The 13,747-nt window shown below is 35.5% G+C and overlaps 1 protein-coding gene across 2 annotated transcripts in view; it reads left to right on the top strand.

The window, feature by feature from the left end:
* Positions 1-13,747, top strand: part of DDX10 (DEAD-box helicase 10) — a 253,969-nt gene that overhangs the window by 43,930 nt on the left and 196,292 nt on the right. For both annotated transcript variants that reach the window (XM_041772524.1, XM_041772525.1), the window contains exons 12-13: positions 2,395-2,483; positions 5,764-6,229. In XM_041772524.1, the coding sequence (XP_041628458.1) occupies positions 2,395-2,483; positions 5,764-6,229 (555 nt within the window). The remainder of the gene's footprint in view (positions 1-2,394; positions 2,484-5,763; positions 6,230-13,747) is intronic.

The following is a 13,747-nucleotide window of genomic DNA, read 5'->3' as shown; positions in this document are numbered from 1 at the left end:
GGAATGAAGTTTTAATCTATAAATAGGACTAATGTTCCTAAATTACTTTTTTTGACTTAGAAATCCTTTTGATTAGCAAATACAAAGAATTCTCACTTTTCCTTAAACTTACTTTTTAATTCTTAGAGTGCCCTGTGCCTCCTAACCTGCTTTAGGAAAGGAATAAGGGAAATAATTTTGTGTTGTGCTTACAGCTACTGAGTCTTTAAATTGGATGAATATTGGAGTCTGGGTCATAAAGCTCACTCTTTTCACCATACTTTTATGTACATTGATTATGAGATCTACATACGATTTCTATCTCTGTATCTCTCAAAATGTATCAGCAGTGAGTTAAGAGAGGATTCAGAGTCAAGATTTCAGCAGATAGATGAAGCAAGGGGAAGGAAATAAAAGAGATGTGGAAAGAGCATCCTAAGTAGGTATGGAGTCCGAGCAGAAAAATGATCCATAGTAAGGCTTTTATGTTATGGTTTGGAAACTGGATATTCTCTGGAAGGAAGTTTTATTTAAAGAGCAGATCTTACATATCTTTTTAAAAATTAACTTATGTTATATTTTATCAAGTTAGCCTCACTGTGCTTAAAATAACACAAGTGATGAAAGCTAAAATTTGAATGCTTGCTTGGTGTTAAGCACTTAGTCATGACATGACTCTGCTACATGGCAATTTGATGTGTGTTCTTAACTTCGTCTTCCCAACAGCCTGTGAGGGAGGGGGTATTGATATGGTTTTATACAGGAGTAAATAGTAGATTGAGAAAATTATAGATTGTCCAGGGTCACATAAGCTCTTAAGTAGCAGGCCCAAGACTTTCTTCAGGACTTCCATCAGGAGAAATATAAGACAACCAAATATTGAACTGTGTAAAGTTGAATTTCTAGAAGCTCACTTCACCTAAAATCTAATTAAAGGAAATAAATTTTTCTTAATTTTTGGACTTGCAAACATCTATGTGTATATTTTGTTTAAGAGACATACATTAAGTTAGGAGTTAAACCTTTTAACGGTTTTAGAAATAGTATGCACATTTAAAAATATACATGAATTCTGAAATGTGACTTGCATACTTAAGAGGCCATTCAATTATGAATCAGGAAATAAGGAACATTGGAAGGATGTTTCACTGGTTTGTGCATACAACAAATGAGGCTTCCAGAACAAAGATTATAGAATGCACATTGAAATAAATGATGTGATTTATTGGGTGTCACGCATGGTTTAACAGAATGGCTAACTGTATGCCAGCAGCACCAAGCTATCTAGTTTCATAGAAGTGATTTTCTAGCCTTTGATTATAATCTGGATAGAACAAAAATGATAAGCTACATAAGGGGTGATTATTTTTTTAATTTTAATTTTTTTGTGAACAATTGTAAGGGAAAAAATAAAATTATCCTTGAACTGTAGCCATTCATTGTTTTTCATGCCTATGGAGATAGGGAAAATAGTTTGAAGAGAGGATTAGTGTAAAGTTAGAGCAAATGTGAAGTTCAGGGAATATAGAAATGGGAGTTAAGTATACTTTACAAAAATTAATCTTAAAATAATGCTTCCTTAGATGTGTTTCATCATCTTTGGTTATGGCTGACAAATAATCAGGATCATATTTACTTTTTTGGCTTATATAGTTCTTGATATAAAGATTCCTTTTTTCTTTTTAAACACCAAAGAAAAATAACTCAGGTTGATGCCAAATTAATTGAAATGATAATATAAAAGGGAAGGCTTTAGAAATAAACGTTATTCTAAAAAAAAAAAAAAGTTATTCTGTTATGATTTTATTATGCTTAATTTAAATACAGTAACATTTTATTTTGTTGGAAAACATATTCTTTGACTACTAAAATAATTATTACTGATAGCTACTGTTTATTGGTATTTACTGTATTCCCAGAAGATACACCAAGGTACTCTAGATGCATTTTTCTTGGTTACCTTTTTGTAACGCTTTAAATAGAAGGTGCTCTGATCTCTGAATGAGGAAATTGATAGCGATACAAGAGACATGCTCAGCTATTAAGATAATGAGCTCAGATTGTCATCTGTATTATTCCAAAGCCTATATTTTCCTCTTCTTATACCATATTGCAACAGAATGATACTATCATTGAGAATAGCTTTTTGAGGTGATATTCTTTGTTGAGTTGGCTTGATGAAACAAATTTAAGGTCTTATCTAATTATCTAATATTACAGTTCTAAATAGGTAGGTTGTATTTTTTTTTCTTTTTTTTTCTTTTTTTTTTTTTTTTGGTGGAACGGAGATATGCCCAACTATTTTTTAAGATTTTTCACTCCTGTTGAATTTATCCCTTTGGCTAATTTTCTTTTATCTTGATTTATTTTCCATTCCTATTATATGTCATACTTTTAAACCTCTTATTTTTACAGTGTTTTGTCTCCTATATACGTTCAGTGTATCTGATGAAGGATAAAGAAATATTTGATGTGAGCACATTACCTATACCTGAATATGCCCTGTAAGTATTCATATTATAGTTTTGATTGTGAATCCTCAGAGGTAGAGCTCATTTGTCTGAAACCTGGTTCTGAGAGGCCTCCTTGAAACTACTCTGCTTTATTAAAAGAATCTGTTAAAGATCTGTAGAGAAAAAAAGATTGTGTAAACTAGAAAACTAGGTGAATGTTCCTTTTTATTTTCTTGTCATACACAAGTTTCTTACTTCAAAGTGAAAATTTCTGAATGTTACATTGGCCGTTTCCTATAGTTTTGTCTTAGTGGAGATGGAGAACAATTGATAAACATTGTTGGAAATCTTTAAATGTCTGCAGTTCTCTTGTTCTTTGGAATGCTGACCTGGTACACTGTAGACATTCTTTTTTTATGCTTTGATTACGAGTTTCCTTATCAGTTCTTCCCTTATTTTATTTATTTGTTTGTTTGTTTATTTATTTATTTATTTATTTATGATAGTCACACAGAGAGAGAGAGAGAGAGAGAGAGAGAGAATGAAAGAGGCAGAGACATAGGCAGAGGGAAAAGCAGGCTCCATGCACCGGGAGCCTGATGTGGGATTCGATCCCGGGTCTCCAGGATCGCGCCCTGGGCCAAAGGCAGGCGCTAAACCACTGCGCCACCCAGGGATCCCCTCTTCCCTTATTTTAGATTGGTCGCCATAACTGCGTGCTTTATTGCCTGGATATTCTTTGTGTTGTGGTGTTTCTTATAGGTGCTCACAGTTACCGTGGCAAAATGTCCCTGTTTAGTAACTGAGGTTACTATTACAAAAAAAAGGAACTCTTGGTTTTGTTTTGGCTTAGTATTTGAAGGACTTTTTTCCTAACCTTTCAGCTATAAAGGAGGGAATGCTCATTTTTTCAGTGGGGTTCTTACCTGTGGGAAAAGCATTAACAAAATCCTATAGAAGCACTGTTGAGGTTAATCATACAGTAAATGTCAGCATAAAACTTCCCAGCCTGTGATAAAATATATATTTTCAAGGCAAAGTCTGTGTATTTGGGCCTACTCTCCAGGAATTCGAACGTCTTTACCTGTAAATGGTGTCTGATAAAAACTCATTTCTGGGCAAGCTGCTATTTTCTGCTCTTCATGTTGGATTGTAAGTTTAGTATAACAGGTAATTTGTCATTTTTAACATTTTAGAGTGATTGAAATTACTAAATAATAGTGTGAGGCTCCTGACTCTGTGTGTAGGTAATTGATAGAAGACTGCATACCATGTATATAACATGTTTTTGTCGCTTATCTGTTTATGTAGCAGTTACTAATTTCACCATTTCTGAATACAATTCATGGTTTAGGTTATTAGCTCCCTTTTTGTACTCTATGAAGAAGTTCTCTCCTGGTTTTCTGATTGACTTACTGAGACATTAGCAAATAGGAGAAGCGCACAGGGTTTTAACACTGGAGGGTCATAATTATGGGACATTTTGTTGCTGCCAGCACCAGGAATTCTCATCTGTTCATAGTTGAAGACCTTTGCTTTTTATTGTTGATGTTTAGGAAAGGCAGAAAGTTAACTTCTGAACCTAAATTATTGATACAGTTTAATTTGGTGTTGTCACTTAATTTTTGTGGATGTTTAGATGTGTAATTTCCTTGATCTATAAATTGCCTTAGAAGCCCTTTGTTACCTAAAGCAGTGTTATGTATGTAGGATATAATAAATGATTTAAAAAACCATTTTCCTAAAGAAACATGTTTTGAATAGCTATTATGTATAGTTCATTGTGCTAGATGTTAAAATTATAGATGTATGTACTCCTACTTTAAAGGAGCTCCAAGTTTTAAGTAGCTAAGATAGAAACATAAATGCGATTGTAATATACTTTAAAGGAGCTCCAAGGGATCCCTGGGTGGCGCAGTGGTTTGGCGCCTGCCTTTGGCCCAGGGCGCGATCCTGGAGACCCGGGATCGAATCCCACATCAGGCTCCCGGTGCATGGAGCCTGCTTCTCCCTCCGCCTGTGTCTCTGCCTCTCTCTCTCTCTGTGACTATCATAAATAAATAAAAAATTAAAAAAAAAAAATAAAGGAGCTCCAAGTTTTAAGTAGCTAAGATAGAAACATAATAAATGCGATTGTAATACACTGAGAGAAACGCTCTGGCAAATGATAGGTAGTGGCTGCCTGTGTGGCAGGCAGTATTTTAAGTGCATTGCTTCTATAAACTCATTTTATTCTTATAACAACCCTATGATGTTGGTACTGCTCATGCCATTTTGCAAATAAGAAAACCAAGCATAGAGGTTAAGTAATGTCTTTTGGCCACAAAGCTAGTGTGTGACAGTCAGGATTTGAACCTCTGCAGTCCCATTTCTGAGTGTATGCTTTATTGCTGTACCTCTCAGTTTCTTGGATCTTGTCTCCTAGCAAAGAGGCAATGGATTCATGTTATAATGTTGGATGTTTATCATAGCAGGCCCGGCTTTAGGAGTTTATTTCCAGGCTGTTAGTGGGCACATAGGACGTGGGAAAGACCTGATCATAAAGTCAATCTTGATTTTAGAAAGGGAAAGTAATTTTTCTTTTCTTTTTTGGTCTTTTGTTTAGAAATCCTTTTTATTGTAGAAGAGATATTATTATTAAGTGACTATTATTAAGTGACTTATTAAGTGTTTATGAGGAGAGGACAGTGACAATGTGGGTTTATTCTTTGCAGAAAACTGTTCTGTCCTTTCATGTCTTTTTCCACATCCATCTCTTTTTCAGCTTTAGTATTTACGTTTCACAAAGTGTTTTCACATAGTTAGCAAGTCAGGTTGTTATAACAGTTGTGAGATGGGCCTGGTAGGTCCTGTTACCCTATCTTTGTGGCAGCTGAAGCTGAGAGGTAAACTGGACATACGCAGATTTGGTACATGAGCTGTTCCCTTGTTTCTGGTCTTGTGTTTTTTGTTTTTTTGTTTTTTAAGATTTTATTTATTTATTTATGAGAGACACACAGAGGCAGAGATATAGACATTGGGGAACCCGATGTGGGGCTTGATCCTGGGACTCCAGGATCCCGCCCTGAGCCAAATGCAGACGCTTAACTGCTGAGCCACCTAGATGTTCCGTGTTCTTTATTTTGTACCTTGTTAACCTCTTAATGAAAAATGATGTATCGCCAGTGTTTTCTGACAGGTGTTCAGTATTTTTTGGATCTGCTTTTGGATCACCTAACCTGTCAAGATTGAGTTGTATCTCAAAGAAGTGTTTTTATTAAAACTGTCACATGGTACCATAAGCACACCATCAGTGTCCTGAGATAACTATTTTCATTTGTTCATATTTAAGGTCTCTTGGTCTTGCTGTGGCACCACGGGTAAGATTTCTTCAGAAAATGCAGAAACAACCCACCAAAGAATTGATGGTGAGCCAAGATAATCAAGTAATTGAGCCAAGGGCTCCCTCCCTCACCAATGATGAAGTAGAAGAATTTAGGGCCTACTTCAATGAGAAAATGTCCATCCTTCAGAAAGGTGGGAGAAGACCAGAAGGGACAGAGTACACACTGGCTAATGGGATTAGTGATGAAGAGGAAGAAGAGAAGGAAGATGAGGAAGACCTGGAAGAGAAGCTGACAAAAGCAAAAGAGTCTCAGCCTCAATCTGTCCCTCGCACTGGGGAGGCCAAGGAAGCTTCTGGGCAATTCTTGGACAGAGATGAGGAAGAGGAGGAAGATGGACATGATGCTGATTTCTTTACAGTGAAGCGGCACAATGTATTTGGGTTGGATCTGCAGGAGAATAAAGCACTACAGGTAAGTTTACCACTAGTGGAGGGTCTTCTGTGATTTCCTGCCATTTCTTACCTTATGCTGCTTGTGGCCTTTGGGGGATTATGGAGGAAATAAGACTAGGAGAAATTTGTAGAATGACTTTCTTTGCAGTGAACTCTCCCCTCCTTCTCCATATTTAAAGATGGAATAGGTGCCTGAGAATTCTTCTTGTTTATAACTTTGGGAACTCTAAGAAGGCTGACAATTTTAATCTTCTCATTTATTGTTCTTTTGAGGCATATTTTAAAAGTAGCCAAAGTCATGGTTACAGGGTTATGGAAGGCAGGTGATGGGGTTCTGTGGTTTATGGTGTAAGGATCCTTCACCATGATTCTACTTTCTGATTTAAATCATGATAGATGTTCCTTACAACAATTTAATCTTCCTAAGCAAGAGTTTTACTTTTAATGAGACGTTTGCTTTTGGGCACCAACCCAGTAGTATCTTAAATAGAAAGCCAGCACTTTTTAAAGGCCACTTATGAAGGTTTATTAAAAGTTTCATGTAGATACTTTGTTTCTCCATAGCTCCCTGATAGGAGAAATAAAAGGGATAATTCAGATGAAGCATCTGTTTTCTGGAGAATTTGTAGGTGTACAGTAAATGTATTTCTCCTTCCCTTCCCCTTCTTGTTCCCCTCCTGTTTTGTATATCTTTGCTTTTTTTTTTTTTTTTTTAATCATTTCTTTAAAGTGAATTGAATAAAAAAAATGAAGCCAAACTCTTATTTTTTTATACAGTGTTCTGTATACAGTGTTCTGAGTAGTTTTGGAATACTAAATTTTGAACTTTGAAACTTGGATAGGTGTTTAAGTAACTAAATAAGAATCTTGGAAAGGTAGCACACATCCTTAATGAGTACTTAATATATAATCAGGCATTTTCTAAACATTGTCTCATTTGGTCCTTGAATAACCCTGTGAGGTAGGTACTATTTCACTATACAGGTAGAGGGAAAAAACAGCTAGGACACAGAGATAGTAAGATAGTGAGGTGCACAGCTTGTTACTAACATAGTTAGAATTTGTGCTTAAGTATTCTGATTTGATTGAACAAGAAAAGGAATGCTGAGCTTGTTTTTGAAGTGTGATTTATCACTTTTCCTTACAGAATTGATATACTTTGTGCAGTATGTGATAAATCTGTGGTTAACCTAAGGCCACAGAGATTTTCTCCTGTGTTTTCCTTGAGAGGTTTTATAGTTTTAGCACTTAAATTTTGGGCTAGGGTTTATTTTAGCTTAATATTTGTGTACATTGTGAGAGAAGGGTTAATCTTTAAAAAGAATTTGTTTTTAATGGATGTCCGATTGAACCAGTACCTTTTGTTAAGTAGTTCTTTTTCTATTCAATAATCTTGACCCTTTGTACACTGTTGACTATGTATTTGTTGGTCTTTTTGACTCACTTTCATTTCTATAGCCATCCTTTCATCAGTAACATCCATCTTTATCAACTTCACGGTAAATCTCAAATTAGGTAGTACAAGTCTTCCAACTGGATATTTAAAAAAATTTGTTTTGGTTCTTCTTGGACCACTGCATTTCCATGTAAGTTTTTGAATCATTTGGTTAATTGGTACAAAAACATCTTATATCTTTTTTGAGATTGCATTGAAATCTTTAAATCTGTTTGGGGAGTATTGATATTTTGAGTCTTCTGTTTGGGGAATATGGCCTGTCTTTCCATTTATTTAGGCCTTTTAATGTCTTTTTGTGTGGTTTTATAATTTTAAGTATGCATACTTCCATGTTTTTTCTTAGATTCATCTCTATTTCATAGTTTTCAATGTTATTATAAATTACACTTTTAAAATATAAATTTCTAATTCTTGCCAGTATATAGAAATACTGCCTTTTTTTTTTTTTTTGTATGCCAGTAATTCTAAACTGTCCTGTTGGTTCTAGTGGCTTTATTTTTGGAGATTCTTTGGGATTTTCTCTGTAGATGGTCATGGGGTTTGTGAAGAAAGATGGTTTCATTTCTTTTTTCTAAGTTGTGTGCCTTTTATTTCATTTTCTTAATTATACTGTATGTTGAGGAAGTGGTGGTGAGACTGGCCATCATTGTTCTGTTCCTGGTCTGTGAGAGGGAAGACATTCAGTCTTTTAGGATTACATCTGATGTTAGCTATAGGTTTTTTGTAAATGTCTTTATCAGGGTAGGAAGCTTCTGTTCTATTAGTAGTTGGGCTGGTGTATTTATCAAAATGGATGGTAAAAATTTTGTCAGATCCTTTTTTCCCCCCAACTATTAAGGTGAACATATAGTTCTTTTGATACATTGATTTTATCTTTAATGTCAAACCAACCTTAAATTCCTATGATAAACTTTAGTCATGGTGTGTTTTATCTCTTGCAGGATTTTGCTTGCTAATATTTTGTTAAGGGTCTTTATTTCTGTGTTCATAAGGGATATTTGGCTTAATCTCTTCTAATGACTTTGGGACTGTGACACATTTTTAAAAGCTTTTGATATATTTTGCCAAACTATCCAAAGAGCAGTCATAGTCATTGTTTACCATATGAATTTCTTTCATTGGTTCTATTATTGAACATTATTCATTTATTTCACTTGTATAATTTTTGTGTATGTATATTATGTTTTACCTTGCTATGATACTGTTTTTTTCTGTTGATCTCCAAAGTGTCCTTAAACATTAGTTACTGTCTCTGGCTTTAATATTCCTTGTCACACAAAATTATGTGTTGCCCTGCCTCCCTTATTGGATTCTGAATTCCTTGAAATTAATATCTTGCTGACTAGTAGTATGTGGTTAGGACTGGTACGGTGTCTAGTTCATGTTGAATTTCAAAGATGTTTCATGAATGAATGAGTGAATTACTGAAATTCTTATTCTTTCACTTTGATTGTTTGCTCTGAATTTCATATAATTCATGCATGTGGGGTGTATTTTTGGAAATCTATGTTTTGAAACTGTAAGATTTTGAAAATAGATAAAATTTATCAGCTTGACTACAAATGATTTAAAAGATATTGTTTAATTTTCTATAAACATGAGCATGAATAACTACCTTTTTTCTACTCATTAAATTATATATCTGTGCAGGCCAAGCTTTGGAATTTAGATAGTAGATGAACATACCTAATAGTGATACAAAGTTCTGGTTAAGAATACATTTGCATGGTATACTGTAAAAAGTCTGTCTTTAAAATACCTACATGGGGGCATCTGAGTGGCTCAGTCAGTAAAGTGCCTGCCTTCACCTCAGGTCATGGTCTCAGGGTCCTGGGATTGAGCCCTGCGTTGGGCTCCCTGCTCAGCGGGGACCCTGCTTCTCCTGCTTCCACCTGCCACTCCCTCTGTTTATGCTCTCTCTGTCAAATAAATAAATAAAATCTTAAACTTACATGACTTTTTTTTTTAGATGTAATAAATTGGAGTATATGACCTCTATGTCAAATGTGAGGAACAGTTTGGGATAGCAGGATTTTGAGATGCTGATAAGAGAATGTTTTTTCTTTTTCTTCTGGCACATTCCCTAGTACACAGCCAGAGTTGGAATTATTGGTTCTTTGGCTGAAATAGAAATACAAAGGCTACTGCCTTTCACCGCCCCACCCTCACCTAGTCTTGCCAGCTTTACTTGTTATGTACCTTCAGGCTTTCAAAGTCAATATTTACTTGTCCTCAGATTATCATCTTTTTGGTTCTTCATCATATTTTTAAAGCATTTGGTTTTGAGTGTGATTTTTTGCATCTGCAGTCACAATCAGCTTTCCATTTTAGCCTTTGTTCTTGCATTTTATATTTTAGTATTTAGTTGTGCTAACTGGAGGCTGTTTTCTTCCTTTATTATCTATTATTAAGGATAGACCTGAGAAAGTAAAGAAAACCAAACTATACTCAAAAGGAAAATAATACTATTATTTACACATAAATGAATGTATTACCCTTGGGAGACTAAGGCCTTTTTAGACACTGATGTCTTTGTTCAAATATTTTTGTTGCTCTTGTTTCAGAATTCCCTTTGGGGACAGCATATCAGACACACAAGAGAACTGGTCACATTACTTATATCATAGGCTATTCTTTGTCCGGATTATCTCTTTTTCCTTTCTTGCCTCCTTGGAAAAGGGAGGAGATTTGTTGAATCATTTACAGCTTGGAGCCAGTGGAGATGCACTGGATTGCAGATGACATGAGATTTGTTTAATAATCCTCATTGTCGTTGATAAAATAACGTGTTTGGTGTTTTAGCACATACAAAATTCTTAAAAGTTTTCATTTTGTCCTCATGACAGGAAAGGCAGATGATTTTTAAATTTCACAAAGCCTTTTAAATGACTTTTCCAAAGTCACAGTGGTGGAGTCAGTACTCAGAACCTATCTCTGATGCCAAATCACATTCTCCTTCTACTTTGTCCTGTTGCCTACCACAATTTGTACTTAGTTTATTTGCTCTAACTGGGTGGTGTCAGCATAACTGACAGCATTTTAAATAACTTTGTGCTGCCCATTGTGTGCAGAAATGTGGAATACAGAATTTATAGGTTTACCTCTTTAGACCTGAGCATGAATGGAGAGGTACCGAATTCCAGGTGCCAGCAATGTCTTCTGGAAGACTGCCTGTCATAGTCCTTTTCTGTTTGACAGGATCAAGGCATTAGCAGAGAAATGGATATCCTTAGCACTGGAGAGCGAATCATGAGTGACAGAGCAGTAAAAGAGATGGGTAAGAGAGAGCCCAGCTGCCGTGATCACACACCAGGGCAGTAAGAGAAGGTTGGCTGATCTCCTGTCATAGGGAAGAAGTTTGTGTTTTGGCTAGTTTTATTGGCTGTTGGCTAGAAAGTTGACCTCCAAGGGAACAATGTTAGAGAAGAGTATAAAAATATGAAGTGATGAATCTGAAAATGATTTTAGAACATTTTCTTAAATATAAGAATGAAGTCTCCAAGCATATACTTTTTTCTGTCTCATTTTATAATTGTTTAGAGATGAGACTGATAGGTAGATTGCATTTTTAGTTCATCCACTTGCCTTTTTAAAGCCATCAAAAGAGTAAACCCAGGTCAGCCTTGAGATTTGAATGATACATATAGATAATTCTTTGTTTAGAGTAGAATCTATACTTTTTTTACTTGAAGTCTTACATTTTTGCATGAAAATTCTTGGTATTGCAAGAACTCCCTAGTGGTAAAGCAGAGATTAGCTGAAGATATTACTATTATTTATAAGTATTCTCTTATGAAAGTATTCTAAAATTCTGAATCAAGATTCCGATATATGAGAACTGAAGTTTTTCTGCCTCTTGTGTCTATCTTTTCTCTCTTTTCCCCTTCCTTCTCCTTCCCTCTTGTCTTTTTTTTTTTTTTTTTATTCCTTCCAGGAACAAAATTACAGAGAGCCTGCTGGGTGCCAGGGATTGTTCTAGGGACTTAGTGAGTTTTAGATGCTTATACTTGAGTTAATGTGATAAAATTTATTAATTATTAAACCAAAATTCAGTAGAGAAATTCCAACTTTCTCTTCATTTATTTGTTATGCAACTAAATGTTTTAAAGCTCTGTTATTGGCACCTGGGAGAGAATTTGACCTGGGGGAGTTTTACCTTAAAGAATGGATAGGTATGGGGTACCTGGGTGATTCAGTAGTTGAGTGTCTGCCTTTGACACAGGGTGTGATCCTGGGGCTCTGGGATCGAGTTCTGCATTGGGCTTCCTGCAGGGAGCCTGCTTCTCCCTCTGCTTATGTCTCTGCCTCACTCTGTCTCTCATGAATAAATGTATTAAATATTGGGGAAAAAAACCCAGATAAATGTTCATAGGAGAAAACACTCTAAGCAAAGAATATAGAGTGAGAAAAACCATGACCATAAGAAAATACATGTTTATTTTTGGGGAACTGTTTTTGGTATGATGTTCAGTAGTTAGCCTTTCTGAGCCTTAGTGTCTGCATTTGTAAAATGGATCCAATAACAATGTCTACTTGGTAGAGTTATGATTAGACATAGAAAGCACCCAGCACAGTTGTGTACATAGAAGGAGATAGTTACCATTAGCTCTGATTTCCACCTGATAAAGTATAATAGGAACATACAAATAAGGGAGTGTTAAAATGTTGCCAATGCCATGGCCAGGCAGTATCTGAGGTAGTTGCTGGGGAAAAATAAGGCCTTTGTGTGAATCAGGGCCAGTTGTAGAAAGAAAAAGTGATGCATTTCATTTACTCCAGGTGTAATATCAGGAAACAAATTTGCTTTTATGATTATAGCATAGTTGATAGAGAATTTTTCACATTCTCAGTTTTGTGCATTGATCTGGAGTGCTAAACCCTACACTACTATCACAGGTCTAGTTGACATCACAGCCAAATATTTATGGAGAACTTGTAATTTGATATGACCAGGCTATTAGGCAAACACAGTACCTTGTAGAAATAAATTGATTGCTTATAAATAGAACTAAAAGTGTTATTAACAATAGATATTTATTTCATGTGGAATCATTAAATAAAATTATTATATTTTCTGAATGGGGAGTTCTTTCCAGTTACCTGGAAAATACTCTTGTGGATATTAATATTGTGTGGTATATTTCTAGAAGATACTATGTAGAAGATACTAGGTTATGGATTTTGCTTATATTTAAATATCCTTGATTTAAAAGCGGACATTAGAGGAAGTAATGCCCTTGTTTGGGGAATGATTGGGATGTACTGATAAACTGTTGTGGGAGAGTGTTGTTTTAGCTGTTTTTTTTTTTATCCCTATAATTATTTGATGTAAAATGAGATTGAACTATGGTAGCTTCTTTTCTGAAATTTCTTGCAGACGACTCAGTTTTTGTAAAAGAAATAGCAGGAAGAATGTCTGTTAGTTTTCTTTAATCTGTGCACTTTAATTATTGTATATTTAGTAAAATCTTATGACCATTTCATGTGGTATTACCCCCATTTTGCAGGTTAAGAAAAAGACTGAAAGGTTCAGTTGCTTGCCTGATGTTTCACAGTTAGTGAAGTGAGATAATTAGAATTTGTACCTAGGCCCATCTGACAGGAGCCTTAGTGTGATTGTGCTTTTTTTTTTTTTGTTTTTTTGGGTTTTTTTTGATTTGTGTCGTTTCTACATTTAGCAGTGTTTGTCTTCACTTCCCATGAGCACTGCCACTATTCTGCCCCAGCCCCTTAGTGCCTCAGACTTGGCGTGGGATGAACCTCATAATTGATCCTTATCGTTGTTCTTCCCCTGAGGCCTTCTGGGGATCCTCTGCAGACGGTTGTCAGGTTAGTATTTTTTTCACGTGGTTGAGTTTCCATGCTTCCTCTCATCTTTTCAAATGGGTTTTGTAAGCTAGCTGCTGCCCTACTACTCCACCACCAGGCCATTCTTCCCAGTGTGAGTTTCCACTTAACCCTGAAGATTGTCACCATGCCAGCATTTCAGATCTTAGCTCCTGTTCAAGATGCAGTGCTGATCATGCCTCTTTCTTGAAAGCAGCCTTTTACTTTATCTCACTGACATCTGGATTCCAATTT

Source organism: Vulpes lagopus, chromosome 10 (assembly GCF_018345385.1).
Source record: "Vulpes lagopus strain Blue_001 chromosome 10, ASM1834538v1, whole genome shotgun sequence".
In the NCBI taxonomy this organism is placed as follows: domain Eukaryota; kingdom Metazoa; phylum Chordata; class Mammalia; order Carnivora; family Canidae; genus Vulpes; species Vulpes lagopus.
Note: the sequence above shows the minus strand (reverse complement) of the source record. Positions and strands in the feature narration are given on the sequence as shown.